At 52.3% G+C, this 24,472-nt stretch overlaps 3 protein-coding genes across 3 annotated transcripts; 2 read left to right on the top strand and 1 right to left on the bottom strand.

Moving 5' to 3' along the window:
* Positions 1 to 1,749: 1,749 nt before the first annotated feature.
* Positions 1,750 to 2,937, bottom strand: LOC113922505 (calmodulin-A-like). Its single transcript, XM_035721810.1, has one exon. It carries the CDS (start codon positions 2,843 to 2,845, stop codon positions 2,366 to 2,368), a length of 480 nt encoding a protein of 159 aa, XP_035577703.1. The 5' UTR covers positions 2,846 to 2,937; the 3' UTR covers positions 1,750 to 2,365.
* A 6,150-nt stretch (positions 2,938 to 9,087) lies between these two features.
* Positions 9,088 to 12,981, top strand: IGFBP6 (insulin like growth factor binding protein 6). The gene is made up of 4 exons (XM_027593888.2): positions 9,088 to 9,647; positions 11,654 to 11,793; positions 11,980 to 12,099; positions 12,639 to 12,981. The coding sequence occupies exons 1-4, from the start codon at positions 9,167 to 9,169 to the stop codon at positions 12,759 to 12,761; spliced, it is 864 nt and encodes a 287-aa protein (XP_027449689.2). The 5' UTR covers positions 9,088 to 9,166; the 3' UTR covers positions 12,762 to 12,981.
* Positions 12,982 to 14,097: 1,116 nt separating this feature from the next.
* On the top strand, positions 14,098 to 23,402 carry SOAT2 (sterol O-acyltransferase 2). The gene is made up of 15 exons (XM_027593781.2): positions 14,098 to 14,259; positions 14,710 to 14,765; positions 15,256 to 15,392; positions 15,744 to 15,803; positions 16,131 to 16,238; positions 17,707 to 17,983; positions 18,402 to 18,471; positions 19,073 to 19,157; positions 19,272 to 19,317; positions 19,527 to 19,656; positions 20,856 to 20,953; positions 21,382 to 21,480; positions 21,991 to 22,126; positions 22,611 to 22,756; positions 22,955 to 23,402. The coding sequence occupies exons 1-15, from the start codon at positions 14,184 to 14,186 to the stop codon at positions 23,003 to 23,005; spliced, it is 1,575 nt and encodes a 524-aa protein (XP_027449582.1). The 5' UTR covers positions 14,098 to 14,183; the 3' UTR covers positions 23,006 to 23,402.
* Positions 23,403 to 24,472: the final 1,070 nt, after the last annotated feature.

The raw sequence follows: 24,472 nt of genomic DNA, 5'->3' as shown, positions 1-24,472 counted from the left end.
CTATTTTCATTTCAGAAAGAATAGTCTGGGTACAGAGTAGGTAGTGTCTGAAAATGGGGCATTCCAAAGGAAAATATTGGCATGGTCCAGGTGAAAGACAATGAGAACACCAAACCATCAGGATGCCCATAGAAATGGAAACACTTTAAGACCCAGTTGGGGAAGGGGGTGGTACCCGGGTGGCTCAATCAGTTAAGCATCTGACTCTTGATCTCAGCTCAGGTCTTGATCTCAGGGTCACGAGTTCAAGCCCCACTTTGGGCTCCAAGCTGGACATGGAGCCTATTAAAAAAAAAAAAAAAATGTGCCGGGGGGAAGACCAGATGGGAGAACCAACAGGAATAGGTAATTTCAGAAGAAAAAAGAGTGGAAGATAACTGGGAAATTGGGAAAGTGATGAGACTACTGGCAAAGTAGGAAAGTTGAGGAATGGTTTGTGGGAGGAGAGAATGCGTATGGTTTTAGATGTGCTGGGCTTGAAACGGGCAGGTGGAAAATTCTATTAGGATCCTAGGTAATGTCTACTGGTTTATTTCCCATATTCTTTCTTCTGATGCCTAATGTTCTGATAGCCATGTTGACCATGGCAACATATTAAAGGCTCAGAATTTAACCACAGATGCTCTGTGGAATGGCCCTTTTCCCATTCCGAGTAATCATGTTTAAAGAGGACTTTTGGAGATGGATTTGCCCAGGAGATGGTTCTAAGCAAAGACCTCCAGCAACACTGTTGAAGATAAGTAGGAGGCTGGCCAACAATGAGGCAGGTCACAGAGGGCTCAAGTGAGATCTGAGTTCAAACCCCTGCTCCATCACTTCTCTCTTTGAAGACTCAGTGTTTTCCTATAGGAAGAACAATGGGAATAGTAACATCACCCACCTTTTTTTTTTTAAGATTTTATTTATTTATCTGACAGAGAGAGACACAGCGAGAGAGGGAACACAAGCAGGGGGAGTGGGAGAGGGAGAAGTGGGCCAGGGCTCGATCCCAGGACCCTGGGATCATGACCCGAGCCGAAGGCAGACACTTAAGGACTGAGCCACCCAGGTGCCCCCATCACCCACCTTATAAACTTACAGTAAGCATTAAATGTAAAGTGCTAGCACAGTTCTCAGCATATAGAAAGTATTAGATAACATAACTATTAGTATTATTATTAATTATTATCATTGTCATTGTCAGCAGTTCACGTGACCATCCTCTGTAGACTGTGAGCTCCTTGGAAGCAGGGGCCATCTTACTTATTTCTGTATCCTCAGCTCAGGGCATGGGACATACAAAATTTTTATTTGTTTGTTTAGAAACTGAGATTAGGGACGCCTGGATGGCTCAGACAGTTAAGCGTCTATAGTATATTTGCCAAAACTAAAAAACCAACACAGGGATATCACTATTAACTAAATTCCAGATTTTATTTGGATTTTTAAAAAATATCTTATTTTGGGGGCGCCTGGGTGGCTCAGTCGTTAAGCGTCTGCCTTCGGCTCAGGTCATGATCCCAGGGTCCTGGAATCGAGCCCCATATCGGGCTCCCTGCTCCGCAAGAAGCCTGCTTCTCCCTCTCCCACTCCCCCTGCTTGTGTTCCCTCTCTCACTGTCTCTCTCTCTGTCAAATAAATAAATAAAATCTTTAAAAGTATATATTTTATTTTTAAGTAATTTCTACACTCAACGTGGGGCTTGAACTCATGACCCCAAGATCAAGAGTTGCATGCTCTACAAACTGAAACAGCCAGCACCCCCCCACCTTTTTTTAAATTGTAATTTTTTTATTGGAAAACAAATATACAACTTGGAATGGATTTGAGGCAAATTGTGCCATAAGCAGATTTTCTTTAAGTGGCTAAACAAAGTTTAAAAAGCAAGTAGCAATAAAAGAAAATGTTTCTGGTATAGGACCAGCAGTACAAAAAAATAGTGTACGAGTACCTGGATAATACACCCGTTTTGCAATAGTGCAACTTTTAACTACATATTGTTGACTGTCCATAGTCCACGCAGAGTTACAACTCCACACTTCAACAACAACATGCTGACAGTTCCTAAAGAAAACTACTTAAAAAAAAGGCATAACCCAGATGTTCCCTCATTTGACCAACTCCATCTAAGTTTGGATGTGCAGAAGGGCTTAGATATATCCAGAGTAAGCCACATGCAACATGTTACTTGATCAATTTTCTAAAATAAGGTTTCAGGACAATGACAGTAAGATAAGGGAAGAAAACATGGAGGAATGAAGTCCTAATTACTATACATGCATATTTTTTGACAGCAGGGGGGAACGTTTTACAGATAAGTTACAAACAAAGAAAAGGCAAATAAACAATTTTGTACAAGAAATTTAACACATTCTGTACAATGTCTTCACTTTGCTGTCATCATTTCTACAAACTCTTCATAGTTTGTCATCATTTCTACAAACTCTTCATAGTTTCCTTGACCATCACCATCAATATCTGCTTCCCTGATCATTTCATCAACCTCTTCATCTGTTAACTTCTCTCCCAGGTTTGTCATCACACGGCGAAGCTCTGCTGCACTAATATAGCCATTGCCATCCTTATCAAACACACGGAATGCTTCTCTAATTTCTTCTTCACTGTCTGTGTCTTTCATTTTTCTTGCCATCATTGTCAGAAATTCCGGGAAGTCAATTGTGCCATTACCATCAGCATCTACTTCATTAATCAGGTCCTGTAACTCGGCTTCTGTGGGATTCTGCCCAAGAGACCTCATTACAGTTCCCAATTCCTTTGTTGTTATAGTTCCGTCACCATCCTTGTCAAAGAGTGAAAAAGCTTCTTTGAATTCCGCAATCTGCTCTTCAGTCCGTTGGTCAGCCATGCTGCAAGCGCTACCGGTTTCCAAGAAGCGACCACACAACCACTCAGCTCGCTCGCCCCACTCGGACTCCCCCCCAACCTTTTTAAAAAGCTTATTTGGATTTGATCATTTTTACGCTGATGTCCTCTTTCTGTTCTGAAATTCAATCCAGAGTACCACACTGCTTTCATTGTCATCTCTCCCCTGTCTCCCCTGGTCTGAGGAAGTTTCTCAGTCTTTGTTTTTCATAACCTTGACAGTCTTGAGGAAAACAGGCCAGGTATCCAGTAAAATGTCCCACAACCTGGATTTGTCTGATGTTTTTCTTATGGTTGGATTGGGTTATGGATTTGTGGAAAGAAATTCATAGAGGTGAAGTGCTTCCCGTGTCATCATATCAGGGGGCACATGAATACCCTCTTGACATCTCTGGTGAAGTTAACTTTGATCACATGGTTAAGGTAATGTTTGCCAGATATCTTCCCTACGAAGTCACTATTTTTCCTTCCTGTACTGTATTCTTTTTTCCCCCCTCTCTCCCTTCTCCTGCAAAAACTACATCCTGGGGGCGCCTGGGTGACTCAGTCAGTTAAGCGTCTGCATTTAGCTCAGGTCATGATCCCAGGGTCCTGGGATTGGGCCCTGCGTCGGGCTCCCTGCTCCGCGGGAAGCCTGCTTCTCCCTCTCCCAATCCCCCTGCTTGTGTTCCCTCTCTTGCTGTGTCTCTCTCCGTCAAATAAATAAATAAAATCTTAAAAAAAGAAAAAAAGAAAAACTACATCCTGTACTCTATTCTTTAGAAGCATGGTCACCAATTCTAGCCCAAGGCGGGAGAAGTATTAAGCTCTGTCTTCTGGAGGGCAGAGTATCTACATACATTGGAAGTCTCCTGGAAGGAAAATTTGTCTCCTCGTCCTTATTTATTTATTTATTTATTTATTTTTCTATCTATCTATCTATTTATTTATTCATTCAACCACTTATTTATATCAGTGTTATGGACTGAATTGTGAATTAAAGAAGAGATGTTGAAGTCCTAACCCCCGGTACTTTAGAGTGTGGCCTTATTTGGAAGTAAGGCCTTTGCAGACTTAACCAAGTTAAGATCATTAAAGCAGATCCCAATCCAATATGACTGGTATTTTTATAAAAAGGGGAAATTTGGACAGATACACACAGAAGGAAGCCAACATGAAGATGGCCATGTGATTACAGAAGCAGAGATTGCCTGATGCATCTGCAAGCCAAGAGATGCCAAGGATTGATGGTTACCACTAGAAGCTAGGAAAAGACAAGAAAGCACTTTACCCAGAGTCTCAGAAAGAGCATGGCCCTGCTAGCACTTTGATTTTGGACTTCTAGCCTCCAGAACTGCGAAACCATAAATTTCTGTTGTTTTGAACCACCCAATCTATGGTACTTTGTTACAACAGCCTTAGCAAATGAATACAATCAGTATGCACTTGTATATTTATTTTCTACCTTATTTAATCCAAAATTATATTATTTCTCTGTTGCACAAAATTTTTTCAGCTTCGACCTTTCAGAGTCCTTTCAGGTTGGTTCTTATGTCTCTTTGATATGCTCCCATCCTTTTGTGGCTTTTTTTTGAGCATTTCCTTACTTCCTGGTACTACAAAGCGTTCTAGCTCATCTTGTATTTCCTGTACCAGGCCTAGAATCAGCTATTTCTGGAAGGAGTTTTGCTTCCTTTTGTTGGAGAATGGTACTTAGAAAACAAGATCTGGGTGCTACGTATGCTCACTGCTATTGAGGTGCCATTGCTTCTAGGCCCTCTCAGCGAACAGAGTTAGATAATACGTATGCTAACCCATGTATATACACATATCTAGAGTTGCTTCTGTATTGCCCATCTGTATGTAGATTATGCTAAACATGAGTTCATACTGAGATCTCTGATTCCTAACAAAGCACCACAGGATACATTCTAGCCTCTCCCCCTTACTTATCTGTGACTTCTCCCACCAACAATGAGAAACCTGGCTCCTAATACCCATAACTTACTTGTTCAACCCCAGTATACATGTAAAGCAGTTTCAAAAATTTGTAACCTATAAGCCCATGAGAAAATTTATCAACTAGAGCACAGTGTTTTTATGTGGATTATGCTGTGCCTTTTATCTTTAGCCTTATACTGTCCAGTCAAAACACTGTTGTGTGTGTTTTTTTTAAGATTTTATTTATTTACTTGAGAGAGCGCACAAGAGCGAGGGAGAGAGAGCACAGAGGGAGCAGGGGAGGGAGAAGCAGACTCTCCACTGAGCAGAGAGCCCTACACAGGGCTTTATCCCAGGACTCCAAGATCATGACCTGAGCTAAAGGCAGACGCTCAGCCAACTGAGCCACCCAGGCGCCCCCAAAACACTGTTTTCTAAAGTTACTTAGGTCAGCACCTTTTTGCCCCTCACCCCCTTCAGTGTGTTTATGTCATAGACCTATATAATACAGCTAGATTCATTTGCAACAGTCTACATTCTATCCCGGAATACTGTAGCATACTTGTTCTTTTAAGTGCTTGTCAAGTGTGTGTTGGATGGACAGATATAAATTCTAAGCTCTCTGAGAGCACAATTTCTCCCTATTTATGTCCACATAACCTATTTACATCCACATAAATAGATGCTCTATGAATCTATTGAATATACTTTAACTCATTTAACTGCAAAGAAACAAATCTCGGATCCCCAATTGCTGCTCCTTGTCCACTAATGATTCCCAGTTCCCAAACTGCCTGGCTGACTCCAGCCCGGTCTAGAAAAATGCCCTGCTGTCTTCCCATCTCTTCTCCCAAACTCTAGTATAAAGTCGTATTCTCCAGATAGCCCTCTTTAAAAAAAAAAAAAAAAAAAAAAAAAAAGATTTTATTTATTTATTTGACAGAGAGAGACACAGCGAGAGAGGGAACACAAGCAGGGGGAGTGGGAGAGGGAGAAGCAGGCTTCCCGCTGAGCGGGGAGCCCGATGCGGGGCTCGATCCCAGGACCCTGGGATCGTGACCTGAGCCAAAGGCAGACACTTAACGACTGAGCCACCCAGGCACCCTTCCAGATAGCCCTCTTTAATTTATTCTGGGGCCAGGTTTCCTTCTCTTATTGCACCCTGACCACACTCTGGGCCTCTTAGACTCTTTGACCTTTATCCTAAGAGCAAGGGGGAGAAGAGGAAAAGAGAGAGGAGGGCTGAAGAGGTGGGAGAGCCAGAACACCTCCGGGGGTGGGCTGGGCTAGCCCAGAAGTTCAGGAGCGATGGTGTAGCCTCCAGAAGAGGTACAATGTGCCCCGTTGACCTCTCAGTGCCTTTGCTCCCACCAAAACCACCAACCTTCACTTGTATCAATTCCAAACTCCTTATATGGGATCTGGGGGCCCAGAGATGAAGACGGTGTGGGGCCCCTGTTCTCAAAGTACTCACTATCTAACCCATTATCTAACCAGAAAAGTAAGACACAGGAAAAGATAAACAAGAATTTAAGACAGCAACACAACAGTGTGGATGAATTCAAAGGAAGGCGGAGAGCTGGCCCAGCAGCCAAGGAACAGGTGATGGAATTTGATGTGTATTGAGGGCAAATGAGGGTTCTATCCCTGTGAGTTGAGAGCTTGGAGTCCAGAGGAAGAAATCGCCTCTGAGCACCAGTTAGGCCACACATCCACTTCCCCTCACCTCCGTTCAGACCCTGAGATGGGAGACCGACAGGGGTTTTAGGGAAGGTGATCCAACCAGCTGGCTGAACCAGCCTATGCTTTCAGGTTCACTGTCCACAAGGCCATGGATGGTAGATGGGAGCACAGGACTTATGCAGGTGGGAGGGAGGGGACCTTGCACACCACCGGAGGCGTTTTGAGGAGGAGTCGCATGAGCAGGACTGTGTACAGCAGGACCAACCGGAAGGCTGTGTGGGAGACAGACTGCAGGGACCGAAGTCTGGAGGCCAGCTGAGCTTATCACAACAGTTCTCATCCAGCCCACACCAGCCTTGGGCCATGTCCTGATGTGGTCACTGATCCACAACCCCCAGTCTTTCTGTCTGTGAAATGGGCCACCACTTGTCTTTCCTCAGACTCAAAGCTCAAAGGGTCTAGGCAAGCCCTTTCCTTTACCCCTTGTTTTCAAAAGGAAGTCAGCACCTAGGGCGTCAGGGATTTGGACAGACAGGCTGTGTGTGTGAGACACAGAGCATAAGGGATCCACAGAAGAGAGCATCCCGTGCAAGAGAAAGAGGAGGCCCAGCAGAGTTTACTTCTGGAAAAGCCTGTTTTCACAGCCCTGGCAAAGCTTTCAGCTAACTCTTCATTCACAAGGAGGCCAGAGTCCCAAAGGCCTGCACCTTGGCCCGCACTCCATCCTGAGCACTCAGCATGTGCTGCAGTTCCCACTCTTTCCGGTGCTATGGTAAAGGGCATCCCAAAGGGAGGAAAAGCCGAGTCCAAGAGTCTCAGTCTGCAAGGAAGAGACTGGTTAGACTCCAACACCCACACAGTGCAGCTCTGGACATCCACACTGGAAGGGTGGGGGAAAGGACAGTGTGGTGCCAGCGTGGTGGGGGTCCTGGACTGGGCGGCCCAGCTCATGCTTGCAGGAGGGCAAATCTGTTGTAAGGGTGGTGGTGGTGCGGGAGGGGTACGGGGAGTTTGAGAAGGGAGTACTGAGAAGGAGTGGTGGATGGGAGAGGCGACCCAAATGCCGGGCTTTCCTGCAATATAACCTACAACGGAGAAGCATGAACATTTACAAAGCCACACTGGGATCCTGCAGGGAACGCGTCCATCTCTTCCTCATCCCAAACTTCCCTCTGCCCTCCTGTTTGATGCAGGAGCAACAAGCTGGAGCCCATGAACAGTGATAAGGCTTTGGGGACAGGACAGAGCTCTCCACCCTGGGGTCAGAGCTTGGAGAAGGAGGTCACAGAGTCTCTGCAGAGTGGAGGAGAGCTGCCCTCTCCCAGTCCCCCAACTCCCTTCCTCCCAGCCTGTCCAATCTGCCTCAGTGGGTCACAGCTACTGCAAGACTCTGCTCCCCAAATTCATGTTCTAGGGTCCCAGGGGTAGCCAGGGCAGGGTGGGGAGCGGTGCTGGGAGTGAAATTCTTCTTTTGTATTTACCTAAAAGTTCAGGAAGCCCTTGCTGACATTAGTGCTTGTGGGCCCAGAATTTAAACTTAGTCACTGCCCAGAGCCCTTGTTTTAGGAAAGAATGAGATGGCTCTTGTTGCGTAATCCTGAGCAGGGCCGGTGTGAGCTGCCAAGAGGAGCGGTCCTTCTTCCTGCCTCTTGCCTCTAGGAAGGCAGGCTCAGCTAGGAGGGCTGGGGATGGGTGGGGCACTGCCCTGGGGGGGGGGGCGGTTGGGGGGGTAGACAGACCAGTGCAGTGAAGGCTACGCAGCTGGCAGAAATACCCAGCCCTGTCCCAGTCCACTGCCCCCTGGACAAAGCAAAACCCGATGAATCCAGACAACCCAATGGGTGATACTAGGGGTGAAGGGGCAGATTCTAAGAAAGGAAAGGAATGGAGGCTAACCTGGATGAAGGACAGAAGGGGGGCAGGTGTCTGTTCTCTGTCCACTGTTGCCAAGAGCACCCAAAGTATGGGTTCCTCTAACTTTTGCCCCACCCCCCTCCACCTCCATTATTTCAACAGGCCAGTCCCTCACAACTACCCTGTCCCTACCTGCCAGGCATTCAGCTATTCTCACCCTTGCACATGGGGGCCCTCTGGGATACTCCGGTGGCCCCACCACAATCCTAGGCGTAAAGCCTATACATTCAAGGTTCTCCTTCCCACCCTCCCCACCTCCCCCCTTCTACCACCTTCACCCAGTCTGGCCCCCTGACCCCCATTTTCCCACAGTAACATCTCAAAGGTTGCTCTTCCTCTCCTCTCCCTCGGGCTACATTCTCCCACCAGCACTGGGTTTTCCAAGGTCCCCATTATCCAGCATCCCGGGCCTTGTCTCTTTCCCTTTGCATACATCTCCCTTGTGACTCCCACACCCCATCCCTCCCCCCTCCCTTTCAGACAGCAGGCCCCTCACTCCCCACCAGAGTCCCTGCGCCCCTTCATCCCCCACACATACACATGGACTGGATTCCAGGTTTTTCGCTTCATCCCAGCTCCCGTCCTCTCCTTTCTCCACCCCTCCCCACCCTCTAGTGCCTCCAGCCAGCTGTCCAGCTCCCAAATTCCGGGCCGAGAGTCCCGGGAACAAAGCAAGAAAAATCAGAGTCATTTGGGAAGTAAACAGAAACTGGGAAGGGAAGGGGGAGAGAAAAGTGGGGAGGACCCAGGTGGGGGGGGGCCTCTCCAGTCCCACCCAGTTTAGGGAATGCCCCTGCCTTCTCCCCCACCCCCCTTCACCTGGCTCTTAAAGGGCCCAGCCCCTGACCGGCGGCTACTTAAGGCAGAGGGGCGGCGGCGGGCAGCAGCTGCGCTAAGACTGCTCTGGGAGGAGTGGACGGGACAAAAAATCCTGACCATGACCCCCTACGGGCTGCTGCGGCCCCTGCTGCTGCTAACCCTGCTGCTCGCTGCCCGCTCAGGAGCCGCCTTGGCACGGTGCCCAGGCTGCGGGCAGGGGGTGCAGGCGGGTTGTCCAGGGGCTTGCGTGGAGGAGGAGGATGGGGGGCCGCCGACCGAGGGCTGCACGGAAGCTGGGGGCTGCCTCAGGAGGGAGGGACAGCAGTGCGGGGTCTACACCCCTAACTGCGTCCCAGGACTGCAGTGCCACCCGCCCGAGGAAGACGAGGCGCCTTTGCGGGCGCTGCTGCTGGGCCGCGGCCGCTGCCGCCGGGCGCGGGGGCCCCCGGGTGAGTCCGCGCCCCGCCCCTGCCCCGCCCACGTGAGCCCCGCACAGCCCCGGGCAGGGTCCTGGAGAGCAGGGTCCCGCAGAGCCCGGCGCGGGCAGCCCTGCAAGCCTCTGGGTTCTGTCAGTGATGCTTCTTTTTCCTAACCCTTGGGGGGGGGGGCACGTTTGGAGCGTGAAGGGGCAAGGGCGGGAAGCAGCTAGAAGGTTGGGGTGCGGCTACAGGCCCTGGGGACAACGCAGGGAAATGTCTTGAGCCCTTAACCTCCCCCCCCCCCATTTATTTTCTCTTGAAGGGAAAGGTGAGCATGGAGGGTTTTAGGGCCATGCCACAGCATCCCAGCTCCTTTCCTCGAACCCCCGGAGCTGGAGAAATGACCCAGATGTTGTTCCCAGTTTCCATTGAGAGAAGGAGGGAAGGGAACCCAGACTCTCAAATCCTACACACACTGAGAAATAGCCCTCCCTTCTCCCCTTAATATCAGGGTGTCCAAAGCACCTGAACATGGGGTCTAAAACAAAAGATGCTCCAAACCCAGAATTGTTTCAGACTAGACTAGGGTCAGAGGGCAGGCGCTAGGGGCCTCAAGAGAAGGGGATAGAGGTGGGAAAAGAAGGAAATCTGCCAAATCAGGGTTATGATTTAAAGCCGCTCAGAACCCTCCACCCACCCTACCCCACCCTACCCCAGGGAGGAAAATAGAAGGCTGAGTCACTGGGTGGGTGGGACAGAAGTGAGTCAGAATCCAAAAGATGGGGGGCAGCAAGGACATAAGGAGGGCAGGAAATGAAAGCAGTCCCCCCCCCGCCGCCCCGCCCCGGGCATCTGAGCTCCTGGTTTCTTCCATGGGAAGGGATGGGAAGTTAACTGGGAGTTTCTTTCTGTCCAAATGCCTGAGCCCAGGCTGCTAGGGGTCCTCATAGAAAGGGTTGTCTAGGTGGGTCAGAGGAGGTAGTAGGAGCAAGGTCGTGGTAGGGTGCTAAATGGAGGGAATGAGGGGCATGGTCTGAGAAGGGTGGAGGAAGAAGGGTCAGAGTCAGGATGGCAGAGGGAATGGCTCTTGGGTTGCGGTTAGTAGGCAGGTGGGAGCAACTGTCTAGGCTTGAGGATTGGGGACTTGAGCAGAGCTTGTCTTTGGGCATGAAAAGGAACAGATGATCCCTTTGGGGCCATAATATCTAATTTTACAGCTGGGGCAAATTCCAAGCAGTGCATACTCCCCTCCCTGCATTTTCCTTACCCTGATGTCCTGGTCCTGATTTATTTCCTCACCCCTCCCATCCTGAGCTTTCCCCAGGCCCCCCAGACACCATGTATGACACGTTCTCCAGAGCCAAGAACAGCCTGCAGGTTAGAAGCCCCCCATTCCCTGCATCTTTGCAACCTGCCCTCTGCCTGGCCCCGTTAAGGGCTGAATCATACTGTTCTTGGGACCACTGGGGTTGAGCTGGGCTGAGCTATGGGAGACCAGAAGGGAGAGGCCCCCACTGCAGTGCCCCAAAAGTAACCATGTCTAAAGCCTGGGAGGGATGGGCTGAGTCACAGCAGGGTCACACCGGGGACACACATTCCACTTGGGTCCCTGCTAACCCCATCCCACATCCCTTGTTCTCCTGCCTCATCTTCCTGGCTTGGTGCACCCCCTTCTGGCTTCTGGGGGAACAGCCAGGTCTTTTCACCCCCAAGCCCAAGGCCTCCCAATATATTTGTGCTTGTCCTGGATGTTTCCTTTCCAAAATGCTTCTCCCTTATAAGACTTAAGACTAGTCTGGAGATATTGTCAGGAAAGGTAATATCACTCTTTGTCAGAGAGAGAAACTGAGGCCAGAAGAAGGTACAGGAGGAAACAAGTTCTAACCGTCCTCATTTCCACTACCTGGAAAGCTCTTCTCTTCCTCTCTTCCTCCCACTTCGGGGAGTCAGGGTGAGCAAGGCTCTCTTCCGTTTGGTTCTGGTCTTTGACTTCTGATTTCTGGACTCTTCCTCCCCCATTCCTCTTGTGGCTGTAGGAGAGAATCCTAAGGAGAGCAAACCCCAAGCAGGAACCACTCGTCCACAGGACACGAACCGCAGAGACCAACAGAGGAATCCGGGGGCCGCTACCACTCTGGGCCGACCCAATCCTGGGGGTGTCCAAGACACCGAGATGGTGCGTTTGCAACTGGCAGAGAGCAGGAGGGGTGGGGAGCCCTGGACACTCCCATCTGAGGCTGTCCCCTTGGGCTTGGAGTGGTCTCCCACGTGCGCGTCCTGGGAGCCTGGCTGGGGGCCCTGGGGGCTGTACAGTGGAGCTAGGCTGGGACGGTTCTGAGCTGCCTGCTCTCCCTTCTCCCAGGGCCCGTGCCGCAAACATCTGGACTCAGTGCTACAGCAACTGCAGACCGAGGTGTATCGGGGGGCTCATACCCTCTACGTGCCTAATTGTGACCATCGGGGCTTCTACCGGAAGCGGCAGGTGAGGCCCCTCCTCTCCTCTCTTCCCCTTGGTCCTACCAGGGATGGGGTGAGGGGAGCTTACAAAGGGCATAAAGAAGACCCTGCCCCTGCCTTTAAGATCCCCCCACTTTAGGGCCCACACAAACCCAGAGAACAGCCACATGCTGTAGTAGAGGCGTCAGACTGCCTAACCCAGGAAGGCCTAACTCTGGGGCTCCCATCTGTGAGCTGGCTTACGGCTGCCTAGGGGCTGTGAACACACAGGTGGCTGAGCCCTCCCCCCAGAGTCTGAGAATTTGCATTTCTAACGCAGTCCCTTAGGGCTCCTGCCGCGGCTGGTTTGGGAACCACACTTTGAGAACCGTGGTTCAGGCCTGGAAGAACAGGCCCAGTTTAGTGGGTGGAGAAGAGAGGAGCAAGAGAAGGGAGCCTGAGAGCTCTCAGATGTCCCTGCATACTCAGACTCAGCCCCCTCGGGCCCTCCGGGCCCTCCTGTCCTCAGGGCGGGCCCTCCTGTCCTCAGGGCGGCCCCTCTGATCCCTGTGCCTCTCTCCCTAGTGCCGCTCCTCCCAGGGGCAGCGCCGAGGTCCCTGCTGGTGTGTGGATCGGATGGGCCAGCCCCTGCCGGGGTCCCCGGATGGCGATGGAAGCTCTTCCTGCCCCACTGCGAGCAGTGGCTAAGCCTGGGGGAGTGTGGGGGGGCACTGCAGGGCTACTGGAAGGAGCCTGGGGCTGTCATCTTGGGTCATTTGTTGAGTGATGAGTAACTCAGGAGCCCTGAGCCCCACACTCCACCTTCAGGCCCTACCCCACTGTCCCCCTCGCCCCCTGGGACCCCGCACATGGAGAGATTGTTAGTGTGGGCTTGGGGTGTGAATAAAGCTGTGTTGGGGGTCTCTGACCTACGTCTCTGTGTCTCTACCTCTCACATTTATGGAGCCCTTCTCTCTCCCACCTTCTGCCCCCCGCCCCCCCATAGCTCTCCTCTCCTGCGGTGGGAATGCAGGAGACAGCCACTGGTAGAGGTTTCCAGCCCTCGAGCCTCGCCCCACTACCCACCAGGGAGTGGGAGCAGGGGAGACGTGGGGGTCAAGGCCTTTGTCTCAGTTTGTGACCTTGTTTCTAACACAAATATTTGAACACAACGGGACAGGGGAGAGGAAGGATTAATAGTTAATCCCCAGGAGGAACCGATAAAGAAGAACTCTCAAAGTACTTACCTTTCTGTTACATCCTACTGAAAAGGGAAGGAAAGTCTTACTTATTGAGCCCCTCCCACGGGCCAGACCCTGGAGTGTGTGCTTCTCCGTGGCCTACCTCATTTTGTGCTTACGATAACCTTGTGAGGTAGGGACTTTTGCCCCTGTTTTCCAGAGGAGGAAACTGTGGCTTAAAACATTTGGGTCACTTGCCTGAAGCTACACAGCTGGCGAATGAGGATTTAAATCTTGTTCTTCCATCCGTGACAACGCCTGGCGTCCCCTGGGCCCGGAATAAGGGTTTGTTTTGCCTCCTTTCTGCCCACACGCTAACCCCAGCAGGTGTCGGGCAGAGCTGCGGCCCAGGGGCCCTGGCACCCAGCACTTCCTGGAGGAGCCACAGCACCGCCTTTGTCACAGGCGCCAACCCCATCAGAACATGATTCACATGCACACCACACACCTCATCGCATGGTCTAAGGGAGCTGAGTGCGCTGGTACCCGAAGATCCTTCAGGCTGCTGGGAAGGAGATGGCCAGGGGAGTCGTGCTAGGCGATAAGCTTCAGAGAAGCAAAGTCCTCCTCCCCACGGCACACAGGCATGCAGAGACACTGTTCCTGCGGGAGGGGTGGCTCACTCAGCTGGACATCTGGGTGGCGGATTGGGCCGTTTCGGGGGGTGGCAACCATCCCTGGGACAGCCGGCAGAGCCCGGCCTGTAGCTGAGAAGTGTTACCCTCTGCGCCAGATAAGCGATTGTGCTCCTGGAGTTTCCCTCCTCCCGAGAGGACTTTAGTCTTTGGAGCTGTCTAATGAGCTGAGTGAGATAAGAGCCGGGCAGGCAGCAAGGAGGGGAGGGAGGGAGCACTGCACAGCCGCCTGCTGCCCAGTTAGGACTCACACCATGGAGCCAAAGGCGGCCCGACTGCGGCGGGGAGAAGGGCCCAGAGGAGAGCAACAAGAGCGACCGTCGGGAGAAGGTGAACCACCCTCTGGGGGCGCAGAGAGCTCAGCGCGGGCTGGAGGTTGGGACGCGTTGTTGAGAGGGGGCTCCTGCTGTCTTGGGAGGTGAGGGAAGGTGGCCGCCGCCTCTGCCCCTCACTGCCCAGCCAGCAGAGGGAAGCAAAAAGATATTCAGAGCTGGGGCCTTGCCCTATCTTGTGGACTCTTTCACCCCCGAGGGTGAACGGAGTAGCTTCCCGTTTCCCAGGTAATGTCATCAGGCTCCCAGTGGCCGCCTCACCCCCTGCAAAAGTAACTTCCCCTTCTGATCGCCCCACCGTGATACTAGATACTCCACTGGTTGGGGGCGGGGAGGCTGCTGAGCGGACAGAAAGCACTTCCTGGACCGAAGATGTTTCTGGGTCTGTCCCAGGTGGCAGCACCTTAACTCCTCCCCCTTGGGTGTGCCCTTTGACCCCGCCTCCTAGGAAACACCAAGAAGGACGGAGGCATGGACTTGGTGCAATGGACCCGACATATGGAGGTGAGGGAGGTCAGAGGTCAAGATGGACAGGTCTTGGAGTGGAGGTCTGTAGGGACCGGGACGTTGTAAAGACAATTTGTTCTTGGGCTCAAACCCCTCAGATCAGGTGAGAGCTAAGGGTGAAGATGGAGGGGTTTGAAATACAGGTCAGCAGGGCAGGGGCCAAAAGTCAGCCAGTGAACAGTCTTCTGTTGGTGGGACTAAAGAGAGAGGGAAGGCTGGGGAGAAGAAGAAGAGAGTAGGGTCAGACAAGACAAGGTGGTCGACATCCAGACCCTGGCCCTGAAAGTGGCTTTCCTTGGTCCTCACTGCTGCCCTGGGAAGCCAGAGAGAAATAAATTTGGGAGGAACCCCTGGGCCAGAGCCGTGCCTGTTCCTCGCACCTAGTGATGGGCCCGACACACAGAGAAAGCAGCTCAGCAAATACATGGTGAATGAGAGGATGGCGGTCTAGATGGAGACAGCGGGCCTGCCCTGCTTTGTCCTGTAGGCTGTGAAGACGCAGCTGCTGGAGCAAGCTCAGGGACCGCTGATGGAGCTGCTGGATCGGGTCCTGTGGGAGGCCGTACAATCCTACCCACCACAAGGTGGACCTGTGCCCTCCGTTCCTCCAGATTCCTCAAGCAAGTGAGCGTCTGAGGAGCGGGGGGGCTGGGTTCCTGTCGCAGGCTCCTCTACCGTGAGGGTTATGAGCCCTAAATATCATCTCACGCATCCTTTGCCAGTGTGGGCATGACCCCGACTTCAACCTTCTCTCTTTTCCCCTTATCGCCTTCGCCTGCCTGACTCTGACCTCCACCTCCGGGCCTTGTTCTGCGCTGGTCCTGACCTTCCACCTGGTCCTGCCCTCTGGCCCTCACCCTGACCTTACTCTACTACTGCCCTTGGCTCCCAAGTCTTCACCTTCTGCAAGGCTCTGCTCTCTACCCAGTGCCTTCTTCCTTTGGGTCCTGACCCGGAACAACTGTCTTCATTCAGGGCCCGGGAGCCAGCCCTGGGGAAACGGAAAATTTTCATCATCCGAAAGTCCCTGCTTGAGTGAGTCCACATCAAGGACAGGGGATGGGAGGAAAAGAAAGAGCTTTGGCTGGCGGGAGGGGGTCCAGGACCCCTCATTTCTAATCCTCGGGTTGTAGGTGTTTGGAGGGAAGACTTGGAGAGGGTTTCTAAAGTTCATCTTCCCCATTTGCCCTGGGCATGATTGTGGAAGAAAGGCCACCACGGTGAGAAGTCCCAGCCATGTCCCAGCCCTTAGGTGCAAGTTCCCAATCGCTAGTCTTCACCCCACATGTGTATCATGCCTGAGCTGGTCCCCACGACCTTGAGGACCCTCCCACACCGAACTTTGGGCCCCTGTCCCTGCAGCGAGTTGATGGAGGTGCAACATTTCCGCACCATCTACCACATGTTCATCGCCGGCCTCTGTGTCTTCATCATCAGCACCCTGGCCATCGACTTCATTGACGAGGGCAGGTAGGCCCCCCTCCGGCCTGGGATAGGCACACAGATCAGACCCCCTAGGTCCCCAGTGTTCCACTTGCCATTGCACAGCCCCCCCCAACTTTGATCCTTTGATTATTGGACACACATCACCATTGCTTCCAACAACCTTCCCACCTAAAACACACTCTTAGACTTCTTCCTTCCACAGCCTTGGATGGCCCTTGGTCTGACCTCCCGGGTCAGCCACTCAGGGGACACTCTCTCCTCTGCTCAAATACTTCTCAGTAGGAACCTTGCCCTGAGGCAGATACACGTGAGCACACAGGCACACTTCACACCGCACCACTCGCTCACACTCCCTCCCAAGTCAGCACCGTTCAATCCAGGCAACCTCCAGTGAGCACCTCCCAAGTACCCACCCTGGGGGCCAGAGATGAGGGCCAGACCCCATCCCTGTCTGTGAGGCACTCCCAGTCTTGTGGGGAACCCAGACATGCCCACAGGCATCCGCCCCAGAGCACCCCCAAATCTGGGGATGAGTCTCAGAGGGCTATAGATCTTGGGGGGGGGGGGCGGGTCTGTATTTGCACTGCACCTACCTCACCCTAAGTACGGCTTAGGAAGCAGTAACAGGAAGAGGACCAAGGATCTGTGGGTTCAGCAACAGTATTTCCTTCTGGTAAAATTGTTGTTAATTATATGAGTAGTAGAAGGATCAAATGTCAGTAAAAAGTTCAAATACACGTAAAAGTGACAGTTCCTCCTGACCACTCCGCCAACCCCAGACCTCTATCAGAGGTAACATTTTTAACAGTTTTGAGAGTTTCCCTCCAGAGCATTTTCCATGCGTTCGCATCCACATGTATATAAGAACAAAGAAAGTATCTGTTGTGAGGCTTTACATAAATAAGATACTTACTGTACTTATTGTTCTGGTTCTACTCCTCAACTTCTCTTCCTATCTAAGAGATTTTTCCATGTCAGCCCACTGTTCTTAACGACTGCAGTCGGGACGTGCCAGCTTTTGGTCCTTTCCTCGTGGACATTTAGGTGGTTTCCCATTTTTCCCCGTTCCAAACCATACACTCTAAACATAAGCAAATAAAACACCCAGTGACCTGTTTTCCACTAAGTCTGTCTACAGCTACAGATACTCCAAAAGAACACAACTAACGGAAATCAAGGATAAACTCTGAATACCTCATATTGTAATACCCACGGCATACAAAGTTCTGAGCCCTCCTGCAATATCATAAGATTCAAAGGGCCCTAAAGGTCATTTGTAGGCAAACCCACCCCATGATTGAGTCTTTTCAGGCAACACCCTGTGCTAGAAGTTCGGGACAACAGAGGTGCCATCTTGAAAACCTTCAGATACGGGGCCCTAGTAACCTTCACAAAATACCTCAGTTTATCCTCCAAGAGCTCTGACTGCCGAGGGAGGGGACAAGGATGGGCCACACATTTGTCTCCTTTGTTTCTCCCTCTCCACTCCAAGGCTGATGCTGGAGTTTGACCTACTGATCTACAGCTTTGGACAGCTGCCCTTGGCGCTGATGACATGGGTCCCCATGTTCCTGTCCACTCTGCTGGCGCCCTACCAGGCCCTGCGGCTGTGGGCGTGGCCCCGGGCTGGAGGGGCCTGGATGCTGGGGGTGGCCCTAGGCTGCGTGCTGCTGGTCGCCCACACCGCTGTCGTCTGCGTCCTCCCGGTCCACGTGGCCCTGGAGTATCAGCTCCCGCCCGCGTCCCGCAGTGTCCTAGTCTTCGAGCAGGTGATGGGCAAGACGAGGCTGGGGCGGGGCTCCTCTGGGGGAGGGCACTTGTACTTGCAGTATTGGTAGGGGCGGAGCTAGTTCCTAGAGGCGGAGTCCGGCGCCAAGGATTTGAGCGCACCAAGCCGGCTCCAAGGAAATTTGCTGCTGTGCAAATACAATCGGACTTTGCAAGGAGTCACCGGGGTTAACTGGCTGGAGGCTCCGCCCTGGCCTTTCCTGTACCCCTTTACCCTTGACTCATCCCGGCAGCTGCTTGTTAGGCTATAAGACTACCCGACAAAAAGATAAAGTATGGGCTTTGACCTTACAGATTTTGCAATCCGCCTGCCTCTCTTCTGTAAAAGAGCTCACAGAGATGTTAAGTGATTTGCTCAAAGCCACACAGCAACTTAACCTCCTTTCCATTCCATCTCAGGTCAGGCTCCTGATGAAGAGCTACTCCTTCTTGAGAGAGGCTATGCCTGGAACCCTTTGTGCCAGAGTAGGTGAGGCCTTGGGTTGGCCCTGCTGTGAACTCGAGCCTTTTGGCTGTTTTGAGTGAAGTCAGCGGTTGCAGGATGCTCATAAAATCTGTGGCTTCCTGAGCCTGTGTTGCCCCCCAGGGCAGAACTCTGGCCTCCAGCTGGACTCTGTGGGCCTTAGTCATTAGGCATTCTCAGGTCCCACCTCTGAGATATGGCACCTCTGTTACCCAGGATTTCTGGTACTTTCCAATTTCCAGGCCTAGCCTGGAAAGACCCAGGGTATGAGAGCCTTATATTGGGAAGTCAGAACAGAAGGAGAGAGAGAATGTGTGGTGGAACTTGTGAGTGCCAAATGAAACGCTGACCAAGCAGGTCCTGTCCCAGAAAGTAGGGTGCCTGGAATGGAAGCAAAAGAAGGGTGTCAAAGAGCAGCTTCAGCTCCTGAGTAGTCTCACTTCCCCACCACACCTCCAGACCCAATATCCAGCCCCTCACCCATCCCCCGAACCCCGGTCCTATCCAACCCTCCACCCACCAGTCCCAGCCCTTCCCCAGCCTCCACCCCTCCCCGGCCCTCTCTCCCTTCCCCCTTCACTGATGGAGCCCTCTCACTCCTCCCCAGGTGAGGGCACGCAGGCCCCCAGTTTCTCCAGCTACCTCTACTTCCTCTTCTGCCCCACGCTAATCTACAGGAAGACTTATCCCAGGTAAGACCCTGCACCTCTTTCCCGAATGCCCAGGCCCATCAGGGACCTTGCCGTTTTATTTTCCTTTCTATTATTCCCATTATTTCCTTTCTATTATCCCTATTGCTGCTGCAGGACACCCAATGTCAGGTGGAATTATGTGGCCAAGAACTTTGCCCAGGTCAGAAGATGGGGTAGAAGGGCGGATTCGTGGTGGCCAAGGGGGCATTTCTGGGAGTGAGGTGGGGAGGCCTGGGGAGGAGGTCAGAGGGCGGTGCTGAGGTAAGAGGAGGCAGGGGCTGGGCCACCATCCAATCCCAGAGCCAGGGGGCAGCTGCTCGTGACCCCTCTCAAAGTGACGTGTCCCCCACCCCTCCCGCACCCCCCCAGGCCCTGGGCTGCGTGCTGTATGCCTGTTTCATCCTAAGCCGCCTCTGCGTCCCTGTCTTTGCCAACATGAGCCGGGAGCCCTTCAGTACCCGGGCTCTGGTGCTCTCCATCATGCACGCCACGTTGCCAGGTATGCCCACTGAAGGCAGGGCGGGAGGGGGCTGCGCCCGGGGGAAGGTTTCCTAGCAGGAGATTCCTGCCTCCCCTCACTCTTTCCCTTCAGTCAGGTTCAACACCTCCTGCTCTGGAACCTCTCCCACATGTGGCCCCTCCCATCATTGCTCACTTCAGATGACCACTCCACGCTCTCTTTCTACATTGGCCTCCCACCTGTCTCCTTACCCCTTCAGTCTTTCCACTCCTGCCTGCCCCAGACACTGCTGCCCAGATGAACGTCCCTCCTCCAGGTTAACCATTCCCCACCCTGCTTCAAAAACTCCAGTGACGGGCCACCTGGGTGGCTCAGTCGTTAAGCGTCTGCCTTCAGCTCAGGCCCTGGTCCCAGGGTCCTGGGATCGAGCCCCGCATTGGGCTCCCTGCTCGGCGGGAGGCCTCCTTCTCCCTCTCCCACGCCCCCTGCTTGTGTTCCTGCTCTCGCTGTGTCTCTCTCTGTGTCAAATAAATAAATAAAATCTTTAAAACAAAAAACAAAAAACAAAAAAACTCCAGTGACTCCGCATTGCTGGCCTCTCCAGATAAGATTTGACCCCTTGGCCTGGCATTCAAGGTCCCTTCCCAGGCAGCCCCTCCCATCTCATCCCGCCGCAAGCTCGGCCTGTTCATTGAAAGACATGGCACTTTCATGCCTCCGGGCCTTTGCTCCTACTGGTCCCTCAGCTTGGACTGCCCTTTCCCCATTTTCCAGCCGTGAAATCCTGTCCCTTTTTGGAGGCCTATGACTGAGATGCCTCCTCCTCTAGGAAGCCTTTCAGTTTTAGCCATCAATCACCATGACTCACCCCTTGCTCTGCACTCCCAAGCATATCAATGGTCATCATGCTTAGCTCCCAGCACATTTGACCTTGATACGTGGTTGGACATGTCTCTGTCCCTATCTCTACCTCTGTCTGTCTCTCTCTTCTCTCTCTCTCTCTCCAACCACTCTGTGAACTCCTGACGGTCAGGTGTTTTGAGATTCATCTGTGCATCCCCAAAATCTGGCATGGGGTTCATGAGCAGATGGATGGGTTAATGAATGCATGAGTTAGTGAGTGACTAGTAAATGGCTGGTAGGAGTTGGGGCCCTGGTTGCTGATGAGGGCTCCTCAGAGCTTCCCAGGGGATACAGGTGGGCCAGTCTGACCTGCAACCCTTGTCCCCACCCCCCAGGCATCTTCATGCTGCTGCTCATCTTCTTTGCCTTCCTCCACTGCTGGCTCAACGCCTTCGCAGAGATGCTCCGATTTGGAGACAGAATGTTCTACCGGGTAAGGCCTGGACCTGGTCACTTGGGAGCTGGATGCAGGGAGGGCTGGGGAGTGATCTGGGGAGGATGGTGGCTCCATGGGGTGTCACCTCCGCTGTGCTGTCAGTCTCCCACATGAGAAACGTGCTCCACTGGATGCCGTTCTAATGCCACCCCTCCACCTCCTGACTAGCCAGGGCTACCTGCTTTCATGGGCATGGTACTTTGGAATCATCTTCTCCTGAGAGGGGGTGAAGGAGGGAGGGCAGGGCCCCAGGTCCTGAAGAGGCAGCTGGGAGAGCGCCTGCTGTCTCTCTTCGGCCAGGGGCCAGCTCCCCGTGGACCACTGGGCCAGGGTGCAAGAAGCAGGGAGGAGCAGCTCGGGCTTGGGAAGACTCAGGACCCAGATGCTCACCTCCTTCCCCTAACCCTGACCCCACTCTTCCCCAGGACTGGTGGAACTCGACGTCCTTCTCCAACTACTACCGCACTTGGAACGTGGTGGTCCATGACTGGCTGTACAGTTATGTCTATCAAGATGGGCTGTGGGTATGGGCTCGGCAGACCCCCTCAGCTCCCACAGTTAATGGAGCCTCTCCAGGACATTCTCCTTCCCTCCATCTGCACCATCCACCTTTTCCAGACCTAGGGGCCCCCTTGGCTTCCATCTACCCCCTTCTACCCAACCCATTGGGCAGAAAATCCTCCTTAGGATCTAAGTTCCTTCCTTCCTTATCCTTAACTCCACCCCACCACAGAGCATTTCTCCCCTCCTTAGCCTTCTAAGGAGCATGCATATAGCAACTCTCAGTTACCAAGACTTTTCACATACATAACCTGCACAGTAACCCTGAGAAGTAAGTATTATTATATCCCCTTTTAAAGATTGCATGTAAGAGCTAATAAAATGCTCTTAAATAAGACGTATCAGCCCTTCAGACCCCAAATCCCATATTCTTTCCATTGTACCATACACTCTCCTGGCTTCCTTACGGAGGGGGTCTTTGTGGAGGAGTCTTGGGGAGACTCATTCCACCCTTCTCCCCTGACCCTTGCCAGCTCCTTGGTGGCCGGGCCCGAGGGGCTGCCATGCTGGGTGTGTTCCTGGTTTCTGCGGTGGTCCATGAGTACATCTTCTGCTTTGTCTTGGGATTCTTCTACCCTGTCATGCTGATACTCTTCTTTGTCATTGGAGGTGAGCTGGGCCTCCATGTGCCACAGGAGGGGGAGCCATCCAGAGGGAGGAGGCCTGGAGTCCTGCTTCTGGAGACTCTAGGCCTACAGGGGAGGCCACACACCCTTCCGGGGGGAGGCATGAAAGTTGGGGTGGGAAGGAACTTGGGAACAGGGAGGGAGGAAGTAGGGTGTTTCTTGGGGGAATCTAGAAGATTTCTGGCTGGAGAGGAGCATCTGAGCAGGGCACACATAGAAGGAGACAAAGGGGGAGAAGTGGCATGAGGCTGGAAGGTTTAGTATAAGATCCAGGATATTGATGTATAAACTGAGGAATCCTGCTTTCACATGAGCCACGTGAGACCTCTACGGTTGCTGGAGCTGGGTTCAAGATCTCGCCCAATGATGCCTTCCTGTTCCATCTCTCCCCAGTGCCCTGGGATGGGAGGGCAGCCAGGGAGACGAGGTATCTGGAATTGGAATAACAACCTTTCCTCCTGCATCAGGGCTGATGAACTTCATGATGCATGACCGGCACACAGGCCCAGCGTGGAATGTGCTAATGTGGACCATGCTCTTTCTGGGCCAAGGCATCCAGGTCAGCCTGTACTGCCAGGAATGGTATGCTCGGCGACACTGCCCCCTACCCCAGGTAAGGAACCATGACCCTTGCTCAGCTCCCCGTCCAGAAGGACACACCTCACCTCCCCAACAGCCAGTCCTCTTTTGTTGCCCAATTCAACAGCCGTTTGATCAGGGGCCAGGGCCTGTTTTGGGGGCTTCTATGTCTTGGATGTGTAGCATGGGCACAGGAGGGAACTCATGCACAAGTCACCTCTCTCTGGCACAGACAACCTTCTGGGGGCTGGTGACACCTCGATCTTGGTCCTGCCATACCTAGAGATCAGAGCACCCTCACTGCCCAGATGATACCACCAAGTTCTGCTCTGCCTGCAAAGCCCGGGACCAGGGTGCCTCTCCCTGCACTCCCAGATCTAGCTCCAAGTCAAGGGGGCCTGGCAGGCATGACCCCACCAGGGAACTCCAGGGACTGCAATCTATGGACCTGGAGGGCAGCTGAGCACAGACTCAGAATGGTGGTGGCTCTTGAGCCGCCAGCTCAGAGCCCCCTCCTACCTCATGACTGTCCAGACTTGGGAAGACTTGAAGGATCTCACAGATCTGGTAATGCAGGGTGACCTAGAGAAGCTGGGGCTGCCAAGGTCTGAGAAGGGTTTGGCTTGCTCTTTGTACTGCTTCCAATACAATAATAAACTGTGTCTCTTTTTATTCCTTCATTTGTTTATTCCTTCATTCATTATGTGTTGAAGGCCCACTTTTGACAGGCAGGTCTGAAGAGCTGTGTCCGCAGAGGCGAGACTGTGTGGTGGCAGGGGCTGAGGGTCTTGGATGACATCCATTGCCTTTTTGATGCCATCCCCTCCCCAAAACCCAACCTCACCTTCCCTTCCACCTCTATTCCTTCTTCAGCTCACATTTCCACACCCCTTAACCCTTCTGCTCCCAGCAACCCCTGGCACATTTGGGGAGGGCCCACAGCAGGCCTCCTCTCCCTCCACAGACCCAGGAGAGGAAATGCTTGTACAGACCTGAAGCAATTATCTTAACTTCCTGAGCCTCAGTTTCCACTGCTATAAAGTGGACCTTAAAATGAAGAGTGTCCTGATTATACGGGTTCAGAAGGTCAAAATATTCGTGTTCAGCCCCATTCCAGAAACCAGACTGTGTGTCACTCTAAGGAGAGGATCATTTCTGTCCTCCTTACCCAGGTCGCCACCTCACCCGGTGCTGGGAAGACATCTAGATCAGTAAACTTTTAGGGAACTTAGCCCCTGGGGACAAACAAACCAGCGTCCCTAAGAAAGGGATAGGTACTTCTTTTTTTTATAAGAATCTTTTAAAAAACTATTTTGTTTATTTATTTTTGAGAGAGAGAGCGCGTGCACAACAGGGGGAGGGGCAGAGGGAGAAGCAGGCTCCGCGCTGAGCTGGGACGATGCAGGACTCGATCCCAGGACCCTGGGGTCACGACCTGAGCCAAAGGCAGACGCTCAACTGACTGAGCAATCCAAGCACTCAGTACTTCTTTTTTTTTTTTACATGTTAACAGTATGTATGGATATCTTTTCATGTCAATAATATAGATCTATTTCATCACTTTTAATTACTGCATGGTATTACATTGCATGTATATACTAGATTTTATTTAACTAATTACATACATTGGAATTATTTCCAGTATTTTGCTCTTATAAACAATTCTATGATGAACTTCCTCATGTATATATACACATCTTTGTGCATTTTCCTGTAGGAATTTTCTAGAGGCAGCATTACTGGAACATCG

Source organism: Zalophus californianus, chromosome 9 (assembly GCF_009762305.2).
Source record: "Zalophus californianus isolate mZalCal1 chromosome 9, mZalCal1.pri.v2, whole genome shotgun sequence".
Taxonomy (NCBI): domain Eukaryota; kingdom Metazoa; phylum Chordata; class Mammalia; order Carnivora; family Otariidae; genus Zalophus; species Zalophus californianus.
This window is presented reverse-complemented; position numbering and strand designations above follow the sequence as displayed.